Source organism: Dromiciops gliroides, chromosome 3 (assembly GCF_019393635.1).
Source record: "Dromiciops gliroides isolate mDroGli1 chromosome 3, mDroGli1.pri, whole genome shotgun sequence".
Classification (NCBI taxonomy): domain Eukaryota; kingdom Metazoa; phylum Chordata; class Mammalia; order Microbiotheria; family Microbiotheriidae; genus Dromiciops; species Dromiciops gliroides.
The window spans coordinates 215,033,160-215,057,089 of NC_057863.1; the positions used below are offsets into that span (position 1 = coordinate 215,033,160).

General features: G+C 35.6%; 1 protein-coding gene across 10 annotated transcripts in view; it reads right to left on the bottom strand.

The window, feature by feature from the left end:
- The window catches only part of CDKL5 (cyclin dependent kinase like 5), a 245,965-nt gene that overhangs the window by 60,602 nt on the left and 161,433 nt on the right, over positions 1–23,930 (bottom strand). For all 10 annotated transcript variants that reach the window (XM_043992518.1, XM_043992514.1, XM_043992513.1 and 7 more), the window contains 4 exons: positions 20,972–21,092; positions 17,876–17,935; positions 4,537–4,627; positions 1,125–1,314 (listed from right to left, as the gene is read on the bottom strand). In XM_043992518.1, coding sequence (XP_043848453.1) covers positions 1,125–1,314; positions 4,537–4,627; positions 17,876–17,935; positions 20,972–21,092 — 462 coding nt within the window. The remainder of the gene's footprint in view (positions 1–1,124; positions 1,315–4,536; positions 4,628–17,875; positions 17,936–20,971; positions 21,093–23,930) is intronic.

The following is a 23,930-nucleotide window of genomic DNA, read 5'->3' on the forward strand; positions in this document are numbered from 1 at the left end:
CTACCTTTCGGAGATATCTGCATAGAGATAATTGAGCCCATGGAAGCTAATGAGATAACTGAGAAAATCTTTGTATGGGTGACAAGGATTCTATAAAATGGAACTAATTAAGGTATGAAGGATATGGTAAAAGAAGAAATAGAGAATATAATAAACAATTCACAAGAGGTGAAGATGGGGCTGTGGGGAAGAGAAATCAGATTATTTTCCATGCCTGCTATCATCTTATATCAGAAAAGCTTAGTTACTATCTAAGCTAGACTTAAGAGAGGTCCAAGGGAAAGGGGGAGAAAGTGTGCATTTGTCACAGAAATTCAGCATACATAACTTCAAGAGTGGCTCAACTTTCGAAGAATCTCCTTCCAGTGCTTTTATTAAAGGCTTTATGAATATTAGAAACAGAAGAAAGAAGGCTTAAGACAGTATATTGGTTTTTTTAATATACTTTTCTTCTTACTGTGACAAAAAAAAAACAGGCCCTTCAATAAGTATAACAAAAATTATAAAGTGATTATTGCAAGGCATCTTCTCCAAATTACTATTAACCTAAATGCCTACTATGGAACAGGCTAGGTGCTAGGCATACAAACTCAAAAATAAAACTCCCTGCCTTCAAGGGGCTTATATTATATCAATAAACCAAAAAAAAAAGTCATACATTATATGCACATTCTCTATATAATTATACATTAGTACTGGACATATCACTTGATATAGGGAATTTGCAAGTGAGGAAACTCCCTTTACTAATGTGTCTTTTCAGCAATTTAGAATCTTCAAGACCTCATGAAAGCCCTGACAGGTAAAGTGATCTCCAGGTCACACACATAATTTCAGAGGTGGGAAATGAAGCCAGGCCAGCTCGTTTCCCCCCTATCCTAAACATCTGGCCCCCATCCTTATCTCCAACCCTAAATAGCAGAGTGGCAGTATAAATAGTCTAGTGTTGTTAAGGAATACTTTATCAAATTTAAGAAAGGAAATACATAAGGAATTATAAACATTTTAGTGGGGAAAGGAATGGTATTCAATAAATAGATTAGTACATATAGATCTAATGAACAATGATTAAAATTCTAGAGCAAATTAAAATCCACCCCCATCCCCCTAACAAAATCCCTTACCCGAAGCCCATGGAAACGAGGATTGCTGTAGAAGAGCTTCATCTGCTCAGATGGAAGTGGTCCTAGCACCTTCTGAATAGTAAAAAGTTGATCAATTTCACTTTCTCCAGGAAATAAAGGTTGCCCATCACTAAGCTCCCCAAGAATACAGCCCACAGACCACATATCTACAGATTTTCCATAGGGAGCTCTGAAAAGCAAAAGGAATAATTATTACACCAATTAAAGAAGTAATACATATTTCTAAACTCTTCTGTCTAAAAAATTAAAATTTAGTGTTTTAAAGCATCTTTAAGCCTTCAAGACAATAGAAAACTGCCAAGTATAGTGAGAATGCCTATATGATAAGGCTAAAATGAAAAATTAAAGAAATTCATTTTTGTCAAACATTACATAAGAATGCCAATGCATGTGGCCACTTAAAATATAGTTATTCGGTGATCTGTTTAATTTAGTTAGTAAGTATTCAGTGATTCAATTCAATTAATAAACATTTATTGAATGGTTATCCTGTGCAAAGCAATTGTGCTGGGTACTAGTATTGAAGAAATAAAAATGAAATCACTCCAGTCTCCTTACAATCTGCCTGTCTGAAAACTGTTCATATTTATGTTTTTAAATCTTCAAAAGCTTATTATCAGGGGCAGCTAGGTGGCACAGTGGATAGAGCACCGGCCCTGGAGTCAGGAGGACCTGAGTTCAAACCCAGACTCAGACACTTAACACTTAGTAGCTGTGTGACCCTGGGCAAGTCACTTAACCCCAATTGCCTCACCAAAAAAAAAAAAAAAAGCTTATAATCATCTGACAAAAGGTATTTAACCCTATCTGTGTTGAAGACAGGTACATTTTGCTTCAGCTAACATCTTATTCATCTTACACTGCTGGGAAATGAGCTGTTTCATCTATTTTCCAATAGAAGTTGTATACCATGTAAGCACTAAACATGTTTTCATTTTCAACATTCTTGTGGGGAAATATTTACACTTTCCTGCATTTAAAATGCAATGTAATTTAAAAGATATCCATGATGATGTTCACTGTGCTTTATTAAATTATTATTTATTAATATCAATTTAATATAATATTGACTTATTAACTTGTTTTCTTTGGGCTGTCTGTCCCTATACTAAGTGATTCCAGACTACAGTCTTGCTCTAGGTTGACTGTCTGGCCAACATGTCAGTTATTACTTAACATTTCAATTCTTAGCATTGCCTCCCCCACCCCCAACTCCATCACTTCTGCTCTGCTATTATATACATGATTCCAGCTCCTCCTCTAGCTAGAGATTAGCTCTAAGTCCCCTCCTTCAGGTAAAGTACATGGATTCTGTGACAGACATTTTCTCCAAGGCCTTTTTTGCTTTTAGATTCATAACTGTGTTCTAAGATAGCTTAGATCAAAATGTTGAACATTAGACAGATAGAAGAAATGTGGGACCTTTCTATTAGATAGCTCAGACATATTTGGGATTTTTCAGATATATAAAACTGCAGCTATGATTCTTAAATCTACACAAATGCCTAGCAGCAACAAGCCTGGTAACTTGTTTTAAACCACGTGAGTTTGTCAAACCATCCCTAGAAGACAATGAAAAATATACAGGTCCTTAAATATCATAACTGCTTTAATTAAAAAAAAATAACTTAAGCTTAAATGAAAGCTACGAGGTATTTGAAAAAATGTCTGAAAACTGTCATAATAACAGAATATTAATACAACTTCAACACATTACACGAATATAAAATATTTTAAACACTGACCAGAAAAATGCTTTCAGAAACTGAAACTAAGGATATTCCCGTGGCAGCAGAAATAATGGTCGATATGAGGAAGAGAAAGGAAAAAAGAACAATCTTTCATTTCCTTTTGAATTAGGAGGGGACTGTATGAGGGAAACACAACAGCTCCAGCAAAGGGAAAAGCACCTGATCCACAGGCAGGAGTATTTCTAAGGCTCACTGAGGAGAGTAGTTTATACTATTTGGCATTTTTTATATGAGGGGTGAAGTTGCCAAAACCCTATGCTAGTATACAACTATATGCTTAATATGTACAGAATGACTTCTGAGTTTCATAAAAATCTCTTTAATAAACAAAATCCCATTTAATTAAAAATGTATGATACTCAACTGATTTAAAGAAATGTTCTATTTCTCCCATAAACAGCCCTGTTTCCTGCTACTATCTCATATCAACAGGCTAGGAATGCAAGAATCTAACTGGAGCAAACAAATGCCATTGTGTCTCACTTGCCACAAAGAAGGATTCCTGATAAGGCATACAGGACCTGAGAGACATCTCTATCTCTATATCTATATGATGAATTCTCCTTAGTGGCAAATAATGTAACAATGAGGTTTCAGTATATCTAGATTAGGTTGGGGACTGTATATACTAAAATACCTACCAGAAGCTCTTTTCTTCAAGACCTGGTAAAGACTGAAAGGGGACTGAACAAGCAGAATTACTGAGAGAAATGCTAGCCTACTGTAGGCAGCACTGATTGCCTACAGCATTGGGCTAATGGGTACAGTGAACATATTTTTAAAACCAAAAATCAGAACATATGGTCAAATATCTCTTCCTTGCTGCTACAACGGTGTGAGTTTTTACAATAGTGCACACAACACAGCAGGCAGTCTTACTATGGCCAGTGTTTCTGTGAATGTTCAGTAACACAGGTATGCATCCTATGTATGAAGAAAGATAAATATGAGGGGCAGCTAGGTGGCACAGTGGATAGAGCACCGGCCCTGGAGTGAGGAGTACCTGAGTTCAAATCTGGCCTCAGACACTTAACATTTACTAGCTGTGTGACCCTGGGCAAGTCACTTAACCCCAATTGCCTCACTAAAAAAAAAAACCAAACAAAGATAAATATGAACAAGGATATATTTATTTTCATAAATGATCTCTGTATTTTGTAGCTCAGAAGCCTCTGTGCTTCATGGTTTTTAATCTATTGCCATATATATATATAATATATATATATATATATATTTACCCTACTACTTATTGACTTGCTTTACTCAGCTATTACCCAAATATTGGAATTCCTAGTACATTTTGATGGGTTGGAAGGATAAAGGACAAAATATTTGAAATGAGAACTGTACCATACTTTCTGACATGAATGAGCCTTTACATTATAAAATGTGGTTTTTGTACATGATTTGGTTTCATGTCTTTTTAAAGCCAGTGAGCTGCAAGTCAGCGTTTTAATCCAAGCTATTTATCCTATACCTGACTGGACAACCATTCATAAGCACACAAATGGTAACTCAGAAACAATCACAATCTATAATCCTAATCAACTCAAACAATGCTTGATTTCCTCGGTGGTTCCTAATAAGTGATCAAGAAAGATTAGGCCATATTTTTTGTACTTTGGGAAATTATTACTTACCCAAGTAACAGTTCAGGGGAACGGTACCACCTGGTGGCCACATACTCTGTATAATTGGCATTGTTGCCTTCTGATAGATTCCGAGCAAAACCTAAGAGCAAAAAAGTTAATTGAGAAAGTATAATTCCTTAATTTTGATATAAAATTAGAATGGTTCTGGGATTTTCATATAAGTATATAAAATCATATTAATTAGAAAGAGAAGCAGTATGCAGAATGCCAAACACCAAGCTGAGGTAGGTTAAAATTCTGCCTCAGTGATTTACTGGTTACAATATATATGAAAACAGAAAAGATACCTGAATCCTCCGAACCTCAACTTTTTCATCTGCAAAATGGGGATAATGCTTCAACTACTCACCATACAGGACTGTTATGAGAAGAGTGTTTTACATACTTTAAGTTGATATATAAATGTGAATGTATTGTCTAATGGGCTTTGCTTCAATGTTCTATCCCTGAAGAGCCAATCTTAAAACAGATTAGATAGAGGGGGCAGCTAGGTGGCAAAGTGGATAAAACACCGGCCCTGGATTCAGGAGTACCTGAATTCAAATCCGGCCTCAGACACTTGACATTTACTAGCTGTGTGACCCTGGGCAAGTCACTCAACCCCCATTGCCCCGCCCCCCCAAATTACAATAAAACATTAAAAAAAAACATAACAGATTAGATGGGGAGAAACAGAAGCAACTGAAAGCAGTGTTTGTCAAACCCAAGTACATAAATTACTAAGTGGAAGGGCTTTTTTAAAAAAAACAAAAACAAAAACTGCCAGGAAAATTAAAAAGCAGTTTGACAGAAATTAAGTTTAAAACAAAATCTTTTAACATATAACAACACATACTAAACTCAAAATGGACACAAATCACATTTTAAAATTAGAACAAAAGTACTTTTCACAATCATGGTTGGGGGAGGGGGGAAAGGAATCCATTTTTAAAAATATATTGAAAGTATATTCAATATCCTGCAGCCACAAGACCCCACTTCTGCAAAGAAGAGGGGAAAATTCATTTTTGTAGTGATTCTCCAGGGACAAGCTTATTGTTCATTACAATCATATAGTGTTCAGTTTCATTTTTTATTGTTGTCCTTGTTCTTCCCATTTATGTTACTGTAGTCACTGTATTTCTTGACAGTTTGCTTCACTTTGTATGAGTTCATGTAAGTTTTCCATTGTTTCTCTGAATTTTTCATATTCATCATTTCTTTCAGGAGTAATGCTCCATGACATGTACAGTACCATAGTTTGTTGTTCCCCAACTGATGGACATATTCTCTGTCTCCAGCTCCTATTATTCCACTATAAATATTTTGGGAGTTATGGAACCTCTCTTTCTGTTTTTGGCCATATACACTCACATACACCCAGTAATAGGATTTTTAGGTAGAATTATGGCCATTTTAGTCACCATTTTTAGAATAATTCCAAATTTGTTTTCCAGAATGGAAAGCACATAATTGTTGAGTTTATAGGCTCCATCAACAGTACAATAGTGGCTGTTCCTATAGCCCCTCTAACACTATTTCCATTTTTTGTAATCTTTTGTGAATCTGTTGAATGTGCATTTATCTTATTATTGGTAATATGGAGCAACCTTTCATATGATGGTTGTAGTAGGCCAGTCCTCAAACTAATCCAATAGTCTGGTTTCAAGAATAGAACAAAATTGGGGCAGCTAGGTGGTGCAGTGGATAGAGCACTGGCCCTGGATTTAGGAGGACCTGAGTTCAAATCTGGCCTCAGACACTTAACACTTACTAGCTGTGTGACCCTCGGCAAGTCAACTAATCCCAAATAGCCTCACCCCCCCCCCAAAAAAAAGAATAAATAAAAAAAGAATAGAACAAAATGATGGATGCAAAGTCCATCTAACAGTTATCAAAAGAAAGTTTACTGAGCAAGAATAATACAGCCTTGTTTCAGTTGGGCTTCCCTTCCCTGCCTGTGTTGCCCATGTTGTCAAGGACAGATTTAATACCTTTTTTTAAAAAAACTAGCCTACCCTGTGTGGAATTGGCCCTGGAATACTGTTCCTATTACACTTATGAAGTCTGTAATTCTTCTTTGAGAATTCTTTGATTATGTCTACCCTTTGGGGAATAACTCTTGGTTTTTTATATTTGTTAATTCCCTATGTCTATCACAGATATCAGACTCCTAGAAATATGTGATACAAGATTTTCCCCAATCTATAGCTTCAATTCATACAACAACTACTCAGTTTCACATAACTGAAAATTATCTATTTTATTTTTTGTGACTGATTCAATCATGGAGAGAATTCTTAACCAAACAAGAGCTAAAGATCATAACAGACAAAAATAAACAGTTTGGCGTTGAAAGTCCTTTATCATATGGCTCCAACCTATCTTTCCAACTTCATTATGAATCTATGATGCAGTAAATGATGGCTTTCTCTCTGTTCCTCACCCAGTGCACGTCATCTTTTACTTCCGCACCTCTGCAGGGCAATCCACCATTCCTAAAAGGCACTGCCTCCTCATCTCGGCCTTCTAGATTCCTTCACTTCAAATACAATCTAATACACAGAGTCTTTCTTCATTCCCCTCAATTGCTATGTTCTTCCCACGAACTACCTCATATTTAGCCATCTGGTATTTATTATTATACATATATTTATACTGATTGTGCTTACATAACATATTAAAATACCTATACATTGGGATGGGCCTATGAGAACCATCCCATGGTGTATGTAGCCAGTTTCTTTAATTAAGGTCTCACTTCTCAAACGGAGCCAAATTTATAAGAATAAATATCATTTCCCAAATAATAAATAATGAACAGGAAAAATCAAAGGTATCAAGTCATACTAAAAAAAATGCTCTAAATCAAAGCATCTTTGAAATATCACCACACACTTATCAGGATGGCTAAGAAGAAAAAAAAAAAGAAAATGACAAATGTTGCAAGAGACACGGGAAAATAGGTACATTTATACACTATTGGTAGTGCTATGAACTAGTCCAACCATTCTGGAGAATTTGGAACTATGCCCAAAAAGCTGTAAAATTGTACATATCCTTTGATCCAACAACAGTACTACTAGGTCCCCAAAGAGATCATAGAAAAAGGGAAGGGAATCATATACAAATATGTAAATCACACACACACACACACACACACACACACACACACACACACATATTAGTTCTTTTTCTGGTAGCCTTTGGAAACTGAGGGGATACTCATTAACTGGGAAAGAGCTGGAAAAGTTATGATATATGAATGTGAAGGAATACTATTATGCTATAAGAAATGATAAATGGGATGGTTTCAGAAAAACCTGGGAAGATTTATATGAATGGATGCAAAGTGAAACAACCAGGACCAGGAGAACAATTTATATAGTGATAGTAATAAAGACAATCAACTATGAAAGACTTACCTACTCTGAGCAATACAATGATCCACTACAATTCCAAATGGCTCATGATGAAACATGATATCCACCTCCATATAAAGGACTGATGGACATAATATACAAACTAAAGCATATTATTTTTCTCTTTTTTTCCAAAACATGGCCAACATGGAAATATTTTTTTGCAATAGTTTATATATAAAGTGAGTGGGTATTGTATTTCTTGCTTTCTCAATGGGTAGGGGAAGGAAATAATTTAGAACTGAAAATGAAATAAAATAGAATTTTCTTTTAAACTGGGGGGGGGGGGGGGGACCTGGGATCAAATACAGGTTTTGCGACTTATCATCTGTGTAACTTTTGGCAAGTTAGTTAATTTCTCTCAGTCTTAGTTTCAACATCTGTAATTGGGGGCATAAATTCAACAAACTCAGGGGGTTTTGTGAGGGTCAAATTAGACAATCTGTGTAAATCTTAAAGTGTTATATAAACATTAGTTGTTCTTGTTCCTTTAAAACTTTTTTAAATGTATGAGTCAGGGGGGAAAATTAAAGAACACTAAAAGGAAGTCACTCTCTGAATAAATGAAGAACTAATAATGTTCCTGGAAAACAGATGATGAAACATGCTAAGTTCCTTGAAGAAGAAAGCAAGGGGGCTTTTAGGGTTAAATGTAATCACTGTTTCATGTGTTTTTGCTTGTTTTTATTTCTTACAAGAGAATATTCAATGGGACATGGGGGTCCCTTGCAGGTGTGACTGTGATGTCAAGACTAAAGGCATAGTCAAATTATAGTCTTAAAAAACATATCAGGCTACTATTAAAAAATGTATGACTTCATTGGTATATCCTTCCTCCAAAAGATAGAGATTACAAACTCCATGAGGAGTTTGTAGAAGGCCTTTATAAATTGACAGGCTTAAAAAGCTCACTACCTATTGGCCAAACTTCTGGTGATGATCCTTTGTCCAAGCCTAGCTAGTTAGGGTGATGCTTCAACAACAGACTTGCAAGTATATCACAGATCATGCCCTCTAAGCCTTTTCAGCTTGCTAAAACCCACTGAAGGTTGCATACTGGGAGTAGAGCTTTTCAGGCCACTTGTTCATATATTGATTAAATTCCAAAGAATACTATTAAAGCAGTTGGTAAGGATATTCATCTATACCAAAGAAATCTTCTTTTGAAGTTTATATTATACCTTTGTAAGCTTCTGAATCATAGATTCCAGTGATCTCTAGAAACAGGAAAGTTCATATGGTGCAGAAACTTAGAAGTTAAGCTAGAATTTCAATATTAATTTAGAAAAATCTCATTTTAGAATAGTAAAGAGCCCATATTAGTAGGAATACCTAGAGTGATTATAACCATTTTGGAAGAGTTTAGAGACTATAAGAGAACTGCAAATAGTGGACAAGATAAAGATAAATTTCAGATGTTATTTTTTAAAGAAGGGAAAATGAAGATTATTTTTTCACAAATCTTATCCATGCCACATATAAAAGAAAGCTGAAAAGTAGAACTCAATTTTGATGAATATCATTTACCACACTTAGGGGTTTTTTTTGTTTGTTTTTTTGCAGGACAATCAGGGTTAAGTGACTTGCCCAGGGTCACACAGCTAGTAAGTATCAAGTGTATGAGCCCAGATTTGAACTCAGGTCCTCCTGAATCCACGGCTGGTGCTTTATCCACTGTACCACCTAGCTGCCCCCCGACACTTAGTTTTACATAACTGAAACTATTTCCCTGTCCCAAATGAAAGGTCATGTTAACACTGTTTGCTAATGTGAATTTAAATATTCTTTTGAAAGATGAATACTTTTCAAGAGATGCTTTTGTAAGTTTTTTGCCACTTAGCACTCGTTAAGATATTGTCCTTTTAGTATCTTTTAGGTTCTGTTACCTGCACTTTGGTTGTCTATACACTGAATAATTAATATTTTTTACACATATTTCAAAATGCTTAGCAAAATATTCTGTGGTATCTTAAACTGAGAATATTTTGGTAATCACTGATCTCCTTGTACCCAGAGTTATGGCAGTTGTAGTCTTTACTCCGTAATTTAGTGCTTAATTATATACTATTACATTGTTTGGTATTGTCTTGTGTCCTCCTTATTCTTGTCTTTCCAACTCACTTAAAAGCTTCTTGGCATCAAAATATCATATTATACATTAAATATTTCTATATCCCCACAGTGCCTAGCAAACATTGCTATAAATGTTTAATTATTGGCATTTGGGCTGACAAAAAGTAAAAAACGATGCTAAGCAGCTCAAAGTGAAGACAAAGTGACGTGATAGATTATTTTTTTTAAAGAGTTTAAAAGAAAATTTCAATCTAAATACTAAACAAGATAAACATTCCCATATACAAAAAAGGACACAAAGAGAGGAATGTACATGCAATTTTGAATCTATATTACACCCAGTTTATTTTTTCATTTTAAGTATTTAACAAATTCAACATATTATTTTCAAGGCTATTGGATATGATTTTTATGGAGCCATCAGATCTTATTATCTAGTAAAGTTCCAAAGTTTTGATTATTACTTATTCACTTAAATCATCAGTATTGTTTGTCTTAGAATGCTAAGAAGGACACTATACCATGGAAGTTCACTACTACTTTGAGTTTAGCTGACCTGGTCATTTTAATAGGTGCTATCCATGGTGTAGGGGTCAAATGACTGGTGCTGGTAAGGGTAATGTAGCCTCAAGGTCAGCAGCCCCAGTACTGAGAGGTTAAGAACTAGGGCACAGCAATTATATAATCAGGCAGCCTGGATTAGTCACTGTGAAATCAGGTTCTAAAGCAGAAGCTCTTAATCTGAGGTCCAGGTTAAGAAAATGAAAAATTGTAGAATCTAAAGTAGAATGTAAAACGATCCTAAGACTCGGGACTTGGGACCTAGCCTCCTCCCTCATCACTGATATGGTGCAAGTAATTCCAGGCACAGCTACTCTGTGGTATTTACCTATTAAAGTAAACACTCTTTACAAAAATTTATATTTGAGAGATACATAAAATACCAATAACATATTTTGAGACATGTAAATTTTATGAAGACAAAGTTTCCTCTTAGAGGCTATAGTCCTTTCCCACTCCAATATGCTGTAGTTTGCAAATAGTTATTACCAGATTATAATTTGCTTTATGACAGTAAGTAAAAGAACCATAGAATAAACTTCCATTTTAAGACCATGTGAGTATAGCAGAGGAAAACCAGGATCTTACCTGTCCTATAGACCAAATAATGATGTTTAAAGGTTTATGAAGCATCTAAAGCCCTTAGTGCTGAAAAAATGATGATCTAATAAATTCAGGTTTAATAAATTCTAAGCTGTGTTACCAATAGCCAGAGTTTCAACTATGATCAATGAAAACCAATGGAAATTAAGTCAAAATCTATCAGTGTGCCTAAATTTATCAGGAAGAATGTCATAACTAGAATGTTAATATTAATAAAGCTAGGATTTATCAATTGTAGAAAGGGAAAAGAACTTAAGTGTTATGTATCCAAAGGATTTAATAAAGACTTTTGAAAGGAAAATGAAGAAGAAAAAAATTGTTTTCTCCACATCGGACTTAAGGAAGGCACTCATACTCATATAAAGTACACACTTTAATGTATGAACAAAAGGAGGAGAACTTTATGAGACAGAAACCTATGGGGAAATGTCAGGTTTTGTTTGATTCATATTTATCAAAGGTTTCACTTGATTTGTCTTTACATCAACACCTATAAACTGTATGCAACAATATTATATTATTTAGCTTATCTGACAAAAGTCAGAATTCACTTGTCACAATGTCAAATCAGGATTTCTAGGAAATAATTTCATTTCACGTTTAGTCATTTATTAGTACATGATGAAAATGTTATTGTTGGGGCAGCTAGGTGGTGCAGTGGATAGAGCACCAGCCCTGGAGTCAGGAGTACCTGAGTTCAAATCTGCCCTCAGACACTTAACTCTTACTAGCTGTGTGACCCTGGGCAAGTCACTTAACCCCAATTGCCTCACTAAAACAAAAAACAAAAAACAAAACTGTTATTGTTGCTGTTTTTAAACTACCTTTGATTTCATTGCTGTAAGAAACCCCAGGAGAAGAAATTCACCAATGAAGATTGGCATTGTCACATTATGTATTAGCTACCACAGGAGAAGAAATTTAAAACATATTCAAATAAATGTGGTAAATAAGCTGGACAAAATTAATGAATCTACAAAATGAAGCATCAAATAACTGGAAATGCTGCTAGTTGTAAAGTTGTGTCTACATGAAGTCAATGAATCAAATATTCTGGTTAAGAATGTTTGGGGTGGGGAGGCAGAGTTAAGATGGTGGAGGAAAGGCTATAACTTTCAGAGCTCCCCACATCATCTGTCCACATACCTCCAAATAATGCCATAAAGACAATTTCTGGAGCAGCAGAACCCACAAAAGAACAGAGAGATCATTTTCCAGCCAAAAATGGCTTGAAAGGGCAGCAGAGAAGGTCTGTTGTATCAGGGTGAGAAGGGAATTCAATGGTGACTTACAGGCCAGGTGAGCTGATAATGAGCCTCTTCTTAAATCATACCACCTAGGACCCCCTGAAGCTTGGGACAGTGCATCCTGGAAGCAGTGCCCCACTTTAAGAAGGAGTAAAAAGCCAAGAAACATGCTAGGATAATGAGCAGGCAAAAAAGGTTGCAGACCATCGAAAGTTTCTTTGGTGACAAAGTAGATCAAAATACGCCCTCAGAAGAAGATAACAGTCAAAGCTCCTGTATCCAAAGCTTCCGAGAAAAATATGAATTGGTCTCAGGCCATGGAAGCGATCAAAAAGGACTCTGAAGATAAAATAAGAGAGGTAGAAGGAAAAGTAAGAGAGGTATATATCAACAGAAATGAGAGTGATGTAGGAGGGTCATGAAAAAAAAGTCAACAGCTTAAAAAGCCAAATTGGCCAAATGGGAAAGGAGGTACAAAAGCTCTCTGAAAAAAATCATTGCTTAAAAATTAGGACTGAGTGAACAGAAGCTAATGACTTTATAAGAAATCAAGATGCAATAAAGCAAATCCAAATGAATGAAAAAAATAGAGGGCAATGTAAAATATCTCCTTGGAAAAACAGCTGACCTGGAAAACAGATCCAGGAGAGATAATTTGAAAATTATTGAACTACCTGAAAACCATGAGCTTAGACATCATCTTCCAAGAAATTGTTTGGGGAAATTGCCCAGATATTCTAGAAGCAGAAGGTAAAACAGAAACTGAAAGAATCCACTGAACACTTCCTGAAAGAGATCCCAAAGGGAAAACTTCCAGGAATATTACAGCCAAATTCCAGAGCTCCCAGCAAAAGGAGAAAATATTGGAAGCAGCTAGAAAAAAGGAATTCAAGTACTGTAGAAACACAGTCAGGATAACCCAAGATCTAGCAGCTTCTACATTAAAGGATCAGAGGGCTTGGAATATGATATTCTGGAGAGCAAAGGAACTGGAATTACAACCAAGAATCACCTACACCTAGCAAAACTGTGTATAATCTTTCAGGGGGAAAAATGGGACTTCGATGAAAAAGAAGACTTTCAGGCATTCGTGATGAAAAGACCTGAACTGGGGGGCAGCTAGGTGGTGCAGTGGATAAAGCACCAGCCCTGTATTCAGGAGGACCTGAGTTCAAATCCAACCATGGACACTTGACACCAGCTAGCTGTGTGACCCTGGGCAAGTCACTTAACCCTCACTGCCCCACAAAAAAAGAAAAAGAAAAAAGAAAAGACCTGAACTGAATAGAAAATTTGACTTTTAAATACAAGATCCTAGAGAAGCATAAAAAGGTAAAAAGGAAAAAGAAATCATGAGGGATTTTAAAAGGTTAAATTGTTTACATTCCTACATGGGAAAATGACATTTCTAACTCATAAGAACTTTTTCAGTATTAGGGCAGCTGAAAGGAATATACTTAGACAAAGGGCACAGGTATGAACTGAATATGAAGGGATGAGAGCTGTAAAGCATTTATTTTTTATCTTTTTTTGTGGGGCAGGCAGGATGGGGTGGCTAATGTCTGGGGCTGGATTTGGGCTTGTAGCCTCCTGGGTCCAGTGCTAGTGTTTTGTCCACTGTGTCACGTAGCTGCCCCATGATGACATTTTTAAAACAGAATTAAGGGCTGAGAGGAGTGCACTGGAAGAAAGAGAAAGGGAAAGGTGGACTGGGGAAAAGTAGCTCACATAAAAGAAGCAAGAAAAAGCTTATGGAGTGCCAGGGGAAGATGAGGAAGGAGCGGGGGAGTGAGCGAGCCTTACTCTCATCAGAATTGGCTCAAAGAGAGAATAGCACACACACTCAAGTGGGTACAGTAATACATCTTGCTCTGCAGGGAAGTGGGAGGAAAAGGGGACAAGGGGGAAGAGATGAAGGAAGAGAGGGCAGATTGGGGGAAGGAGCAGTAAGAAGCAAAACACTTTTGAGGAACACTTTGAAGGTGAAAGAAGATAGAAAATAGAGTAAATATCAAGGGAAGGGAATAGGATGGAGAGTAATACAGTTAGCAATAATAACTATGAAAGAAATGATGAGCAGGATGCTATCAGAAGGAGTTAGGAAAAAAGCCATCCATCTACAGAGAAAGCACTGATGGTATCTGAATACAGATTGAAGTAAAAAAAATTTTTGTTAGTTCCTCTTTCTAAAGTTTTTTTATATGTTTTCTTCCACAGTCTGACTAACGTGGAGATGTTTTGCATGACTGCACATGTACAACATATACTGAATTGCTTGAGTTCTTAGGGAGGAATAGAATTTGGAGCACAAAATTTTATTGTGAAAATTTGTTTTTACATATAAGTTGGGGAAAATTCTAAATAAATAAATTTTTAAAAAAATGTTTGGGATGGAAGGAGCAGAGATTGCAAGTGAATGTAAAATTATCTGGGGAATTTCAAATGCTAAAAATGTTTGTTTTTTATTTAGTAGCTCTGACTCTTATTTTTCTGTGGAACCTGGGGTGCTCACACTCAACTATTTGATACTTAAACTTATTAAGCTAATAGAATTATTTTAAACAATCAACAGTTTTTATCCACAGAGCACTGAGGTTATTATAGCATTTACACTGTCCTGATTGTTGATCATCAGGTAGCCAATCTATGTGAGAAAAAAAAAACTGGCCAAAATGACTTTGCTGTCTTAAGATGACAAATACCTAGGGCATCACAATGATCACAAAATCACCAGTTTTTTCTTAATCTGTTCCATATTTCAATGGGGCTTGTTGTGTAGACACTTCCTAAGTCAGAAATACTAGACTCATTGCCTCCTAATGGAATAGCATAATTACTCATTTAACTCAATGATGATCCTAACATTTGTAAAGTGCTTTAAAATTTTCAAAATGTTCTACATATAATATCTCATTTGATCCTCACAACAACCCTGAGGAGTAGGTGCTAATATTATCATTCCCATCTTACAGAGGAGGAAACTGAGAATAAGAAAGTTTCAATAACTTGCCCAGGGTCACAAAGGGTCTGAGGTAGAATTTGAATTTAGCTCTTCCCGAATCCTACTTCATCATTCTATCCACTTTACTACTTAGCTTCTGCAAGTTAAACAAATCAGTGACAATTCCTTTTTAAAAGATTATAGAAAACTGGAATACATACAAAAATTAGTGTAGAAAAATAAGGTTAACAGAAAAATTCAAAAGTGGAAAAAAATTCTTAAAACTTTCCTTCAGTTAATAAGACAGTATTTTCAAACCTTAAAGTACTATTGAAATGTGTGCTATTATTATTAATGATAATAACAAGAATAATAAAAATCACATTCTAATGATTTATTCCTATTTCTGAATAAAGCCTTTTGTTTGACCACATAAAAGGGAGATTGGGCACTGCAGGAAGACAACCTAATTGTAGGTCAATGAGTGCTTATTATGGGCACGTTGGGCATACAGTGTAGCATAAGATACATTTATGCAAGTTATTAAAGAAATGATTTACTTTTAAAATGGTCTTTTATTTAGGAAGTATTGCTAGACCAGCAGAACGCTTTTTCCTATTACTGGGGAGTCTATAAGCATTTGTTTTCTATTTAGAATTCTCTTTAGAAATTTCAGTACCCTTGGAGCTCAAGCAAATGAGAAACCCACACAAATATCTATAAACAATAAATAATATATAATATATACACATAAAGACTCAACAGGATTTGGTTAGCAATAATCACACCTATGGATCAGAAAGCAGCTAGGAATAGAGATTCTAAAAGTTAAAATTCTAAGTACATGCAGGGAAAATCAAGAAAAATCCCTTTTTGTCTCCTGGGTTTAGCTTTTTATTTCTTTCACATTCACCAAAGAACCTTGTCTAAAAGTATGGCATTATACAAGGAACACTGAACTTGGAGTTAGGTGACCCAAGTTTGAGATCCAGCTCAGACAATTATTCTCTATATCTCTGTCCCTTCACTTCTCTGAACCTGCTTCCTCACTTCTAAAATAGTAAAAATGATATCATATACAACCTATATTCACAGAGCATTTGTAAGGGTAATGTTTTTTATTACCACTAAAGTGCCAAACAAATGTGAATGATGATTATTTCTATTAAGATTACGTTGTGGGGCAGCTAGGTAGCGAAGTGGATAGAGCACTGGCCTTAGATTCAGAAGGACCTAAGTTCAAATTTGACCTCAGATACTTGACTTACTAGCTGTGTGGCCCTGAGCAAGTCACTTCACCCCAATTGCCCCCCCACACACACACACATTATATTGCTCAGGATCCAACAGGTTCTCCAAAAAGTTGGCTAATTTGAAAGACATTAAACATTTAACTATTCTCTCTAAATGTACTTAAATAACTGAGCAGGAGGAAGCTAAAGACTTCCATGGGACAGTTTCTCGCAAGAGAAAATTTCTGGATACTTAATTTCTTGTAAAACATTATTAAATTAAAACGACACTTAATTTTCCTTCTAGTTGCGGCATCAAGTGAAAGCAGGGATCCTACAGACAAGATTGACAATCCTTTTAATAGCCTCATTTCAAAAGTATTAGATGTTTTGCTTAAGCACTTATCTATTCAAATTGCAATTATTTTAAGGATATTTTGCATTTCCTTGGGTCTAGGGAACAAAATGCAATTTTTATTATGTTTATATAAATGAAAATGTCATGAAGTTTAAACTAAGGGTTTTGTTCAGCACATGAGCTTGTTAGGCTTCCTACCTTATAAAAGAAGTTCTTCCCTCCAATACTCCAATTTTTAGCTTTGCATATACTCCACTGAATAATTTTAATGTGAATTTTTAATAGTACCTAGTATCATGTTCTATTCAGCAGGATCCTTCAACAAATACTATTCAATAGCATTCCTCCCTTGCAAGCTTGTAAAACTTAAAACATAAAACCCTATGGGCATGGCACTGTCCAAGCATATGTGAATTATTATTGGTATTCTATCTGTAATATAACTAGTTATTAAAAGATGTGACAAAGCAATAAATGAAAAACAATATGAAAAATACTCTTAGGCCTGCATGCATATACAAAGATATGCATATAATATGTATATACTTATGAATGACTATCTTTCCCAAAAATTATTCCCATCAAAAATCTGTCATTATGTTTCTAGGGAAAATACATTATTAGCATTACAAGGTGCTAGGTTTATGTATGTATTGATTTACTTGTCTTCTGAGAAATAATTACCAAAATACTGAACACTATGAATCTAGAAACCAGTGAGAAATTTTTTGCATAATATAGAGGCAGAAGTACTCCGGTTATAATTCATTTCTCAACAAAATACACAACAGTAAGTTTCCCAACTTAAATAGGTCCAAATGATAAGTGGCACTTTAATGTATCCTGAAAAGCAACTTACCTGCAATCTCTATTCCAATAAAGAACATGACCCAATTTCTTTTTTAACTTACCAAAATCACACAGCTTCAGGATGTCAGTATGGCTGATTAAAAGATTTTCTGGTTTTATATCTGGAATATCAAATTGTTTTAAAAAGGTAAACTACTTTCAATTGTCATCAGATCAATTTTTATTCATTTTAACTGCCAAATAATTTGAATAGCAACTTATGGCTGTAAAAATCAAGCAAAAGAGTTTCATGCAAAATATGCTAAAATTTCAATTAATCATTGTTCAACAAATGTTTACTCCCTTTTAATCTTGAGGTTGTTAAATTAATCCTAAAGTATGGCAAAAACCCAACAGAAAACATCAAGGGCTTAGAGAAAAAGAAAATTTTTTAAATAACTTAATATGCATGTTTCTAAATTACCACATATTTCTAAAGATATAGAAGATAAAGCATAAAAAAATCAATAAAATCCAAAAAACATGGAAGAGCTATAGTGGGGCTCTCACTAAATAGAAATTAACAAGTAAGACTGAAGCTGTGACTTCTACACAAAGCATTTAGCAAGCTGCATGAATCTTAATTATAAACTACAATGTTTTAAGTCATACTAAATGACTGAAGAAAGCATTTGTGATTTTAAATAATACAATCTAGGAGGACAGAGGAAGAGGCCATTAAAATTGTTTAAATATTCCCCCAGGGCAGCTAGGTGGCTCAGTGGATAGAGCACCAGCCCTGCAGTCAAGAGGACCTGAGGTCAAATCCAGCCTCAGACACTTAACACTTACTAGCTGTGTGACCCTGGGCAAGTCACTTAACCCCAATTGCCTCACCAAAAATTAATTAATTGATTGATTGATTAATTTTTTAAAAATAGATATTCCCCCAGGAGAGGCACATTGCTTTTAATTATTTTAAATCAAATTACAATTTTCATTAAGATATTAGAGAACATATTATCCAGAGCACATGCTAGAGGTGTGAAAACGTGCACAAGGCATGGTGTCCTATGGGTGACTGTTGGCTACCATTCATATCAGCTTCCATCTCTTCCACATACTGTTAATGAGATTAAATCAGGTGTTTATCAAGATTCTCAAGACCAATGTAAAATAATCTGATGCTATTAGCAACTACTCATTACAAAAGTCACTGAAAGCTCAGATGATGTTGCCAGTTTTTCACAGAAGAGAACAAATGTGATGAAGAAGACAGAAGAATAAAACATTTGATAAGTGAACAACACACTCTATCTTCTTATTTCACAATGACAATGGTCAGTACTCTTCATGCCCTGCACAATTTCTCATTATTTCCCTGGTTTTACTTTTCAAACTCCCAACAAATATTAATAACTAACATTTATATATCACTTTAAGGTTTGAAAAGCACATTAAATTATTATCTCATTTGATCCAGTGCTTAGAACAGAGCCTGGCACATAGGAGACACCTATTTTTAAATACTTGTTGACTTGATTGAACTTGATTATAATAATATTCTATTATATAGGAAAGCGTTCAAATAAAAAATAGAGATTTTTAAGAATGAGGAAATTAAAGGAATATTTGTGTCCTTACTAATGATGCAATCCTGATTTATTGTTGCTTCAATCCATGTCCAGCTCTAGCTATCGCTGGTGAGCAAACGAGAGAAGATAAGGGGATTGAAAGAAGGCAAATCAGAACAAGTAATTTTCTTTCATTGTCAGTAAGCATCCCTTACGATAGTAAAGGACAAGAAAAATACCATGTTTGAAGGTTCACTACTCTTTCCTTGACACTAATGACCTATGAGCAAACTGGACAATCTGTTGTTTTAAATGACCTCAGTGTAATTACGCAATGTCAGATTCTGAATCCCAAGTGCAAGGCTGAGAGTAGGAAAGGAAGGGAAGGAGAGCTATCAAGTTAGAGGATGTCAGTCCAGAGAGAGGAATGCTTGGTAGAGCCTCAGTTTCCTCATCTGAAAATACAGATACATTAATACACGTAATACCTATCTCTCAGGCTTATTATATGGCTCAAATGACATAATGAATTTATTGCAAACCTTTGAATGATATAAATGCCAGCAACTTTTTATGTTTGCTTTTATCTTATTCTTTGCTATGCATTAATACATCAAAACATTCAGCACCAAGAGTTACAACCTATTCAGAAATAATCTCTTCTGTGTTTCTATAATATAGTTATATTCAAATGTTTTTACTTGCCCAGCATCTTTTTCGCCTCTCTTTTCCCCTCTTGGGAAAAAAATAAAAAGATCTTAGACCAAATATGCATGGTTAAGCCGTTGTTGTTGTTGTTAGTCCTTCTTTCTTGAAGAGGATGATGATGCTTGGGTGATATCATGACTTTCAGTGAATTGGATTTAAGTGAGGGAGGTCTGTGCAAAGTCACCAGCCTCACTCTCTCTTCTGGAGCCATCAGGGTCCAGGGACAAAATATACATCAGGATGACTGGAGATGGCCCTGGATGTTTGAGGGAATTGGGGTTAAGCGACTTCCCCAAGGTCACACAGCTAGTAAGTGTCAAGTGTCTGAGGTCACATTTAAACTCAGGTTCCTTTGACTCCAGGGCCAGTGCTTTATCCACTGAGCCACCCAGCTGCCTCTCAAGTAAAATAAATTCCCACATTGGACACACAGAACTATTGTGTCTTGAGCTACTGTTATTACTGCTATTGTCAGATCTAAGCAAGTGCTGAGAACTGGACAGAACATTAACAAAAAGTACCAAGAGAGGATAAATTTGTGTTGATACGTGGCCCTCGAACTATGCCCAAGGGCTCCTTGGCATCTCCTCTTTGCTTTCTTATCTAAGGCTAGCTTTGAAAACCTTTGTATGTGGGGTCCTCAGGGCTACTGAGAGTTCTCACAGTTGGTAAAGGATCTAATCATTCGGACAACAAAGTGCAGATGTCATCATTGCTTCTTATTTTCTGTATCCCAAACATCTAATGTAACAAAAGCTCATTTGAAAAACAACAATTTCACCTGTGTATTTAGTTGGAATGAAAATGTTCATGCACCACTGCCACAAACTTTTAAAACAAGAGAAATGCAAACATGGCATTCTCAACATCTTTTTGCAATTTCTTATCTTCAATTATTTCTAGAGAAATGTTAAATTTAGAAAATGACACACTCACCTCGATGCACAATATCGTTCTTATGGCACCAGTGAATTGCCTTGATTAGCTGGTAGATATAGCTTTTTACTTTTTCAGGTGGAACTCCATTTGGCATTTCTTCCAACAATTCGAGCATATTCTAAACATCAAGTAGGTGGATATTACTAGTTAGTTTAAAAAATGATCGACCTTGTGGTCATGTACTTTTTTCTATAGAGGTGAAATTATTTTTACCAAAAACACTAAAGAAAGAATTTAAAATCTGGGGAAAAAAACACCATTCTTTAAAAAAATCCCCAAAGACCCCCAAATCCTCCAAATTAAAAATTAATAAGCATAATGTTTGAAAAATTAAGATAGATCAATGAAACTATATAATTAAAGACAAATTAACAAAGATCAAGTCACTTGAGAGATAAGATAATCACTACATACTAGAAGCTGAGTACTTTCCTACATTCTTAAAAGTGTTGAGCTTACAATATCAATGGAAAAATCAAAACAATTTAATAGTCATATAAAAAATGCTCTAAATCATTATTTATTAGAGAAATGCAAATTAAAACAATCCCAAGACATCATTTTATACCTAGCGGATTAGCTAAAATTACAGAAGGGGAGAGTGACAAGAGTTGAAGGGGATGTGGAAAAATTGGGATACTAATTCACTGCTGGCAGAATTGTGAACTGATCCAACCATTTGGGAGCGCAATCTGGAATTATGCTAAAAAATTATTAAACTACCCATTCCCTTTGACCCAGCAATACCACTACTTGTTCTATTTCCAAGGATGATTTGGGGGGGGGGGGAGAGAGGAGCTAGGTGACACAGTACATAAAGCACTGGCTCTGGATTCAGGAGGACCTGAATTCAAATCCAGCCCCAGACACTTGACATGTACTAGCTGTGTGACCTTGGGCAAGTCACTTAACCCTCACTGACCCACAAAAAAATAAATCAAACAGACAAAAAACCCAAAGATGATTAGGGGAAAAGGAAAAGAACCTCTATGTTCTAAAATGTTTATAGTAACTCTCTTTGTGGTGGTAAAGAAATGCAAATTGTAGGCATGTCCATCAATGGGGAATGGCTGAACAAGTTGTAGTATATGATTGTGATTGAATATTACTGTGCTATAAGAAATTATGAGCTCAATGATTTTAGAAAAACAAGAAAGACTTGTACAAAATAATGAAGAGAAAAGTGAGCAGAACCAAGAGAACGTTCTATACAGTAACAGCAATATTATTTTAAGAACGACTTTGAAAGAATAAGTTATTTTGACTATTATAAATACCCAAATTATCAATTAAGGACACATGAAGACACTACTTTCTTACACAGAAATAACTGATAAATAGAAGTATGCATAGAATGATTTTACATATATTTGTGTCTAGCCGTCTCTAGAGTGGTAAGGAGGGAAGAAAAAAAATAAATTTACATGATAATTTTGTTGTTTATTTGAAAGGAATAGCAAGTCCATGTGCAATCATCTTTTTTATTGTACTATGTTATGGAAATGCTTGTTATTTTTTTTTAAAGGAATATAAATTTAGTGCCTGAGCTGGTGATAGTGAAAAGTGGAGACTGGAGCAGGAAGACCAATTAAGGTACAGTACAATAATTGAAGCAAGATGTGAAGCCTTGAACTAGGAGAGCAGCTATGTGTGTACAAATAAGGGGGACAGATGTGAAAGATAATGGCAAGGTAGAATCAGTAAGATTTAGACAACTGGCTAAATATGTGGGGTGTGGGAGGGACTGTGAGGTCTCTGATCAGAGTAACTAAGAGAACAATGACACCATAAACAGAAATTGGGCAGCCAGGAAGAGGGGAGGGTTTGAGGAGAAAGATATTGATTCTGGTTTTGGTCATGCTGACCTTGAAATAGCTAAGGGACATCCAGCTGGTGATCTCTCCAAGGTCAATTCAACCTCTAAATTATGAACTATTATTATGATGCTATACAGAGAGCCTTAAATCAGAGAAACTAGGAAGAGAATTATTGCAGTGTTCCAGAAAGGGTGAGGGTGGTAGCAATGAGAAAACCTGAGGGAGAATTGACAAAAAATGTTCTTGGACTTGCTAGAAGGGTGGGGGGAAGGGATGGGTAGGTTGGGAGTATATCAGATCCATGGAAATACTGCTAAAATCATAAATCAGCTATTCTGAAAACTACCCTATCACCCCTGCAAATGAACAGGTTCATCAAGAATAGGTTTGTTTAGCTACAGAACTAGAAATACCATTGACTGTCCCTTATAAAACTCCTTCCTTCTAGTACTACGGTAACTGTGAAATCCAGTCAAGTCAACAAGTATATATTAAGCAACTACACTGAGCCAGTGCCACACACCAAGGATGCAAAGAAAGGCAAAAAATAGTCCTTGTTCTCAGGGAACTCACAGTCTAATAATACAGAAGAAAATATGCAAACAACTATATACAAACAACAGAGATACAGGAATGACGAAAAGTAATCTCAGAGAGAAGACACCAAGATTAAGGGCAACAAGGGGAAACGTTCTTGTGGAGAGATGGAATGCAAGGAAGAAAGAGAAGGCCAACACCACTAGATCACAGAGTACATGGAAGCTGTCAGAATGTGGAAAGGTAGGAAGAGTTCAGGTCAAAAAGTGCATTTAAGCCAAACAGAGGAACTTATATTTGATTCCAGAGGTAACAAAAAGGCACCAGACCTTCAGACCAAATTTTGAAAGATTGTTATGTTACTAAGAAGGGTAGTGAAATAAGAATTTTACCTTTTCCCCCCTCGTCTTGACAATGGTGTAATGTTTGCCTAAGAATGCTAACCTAAGGAATAATGAGAGAGGAAGAGAGAGAACACAAGAGTGCCTGGTGGGAAGAGGGGAGGGGCCAGAGGGAGAAATGCAATGGCCAGGAAAGAAGGACAAACAGCATGGTAAGGACGTGATCAGTGGCCTCAGGGAAGAGACTCTATGAATTAGCTT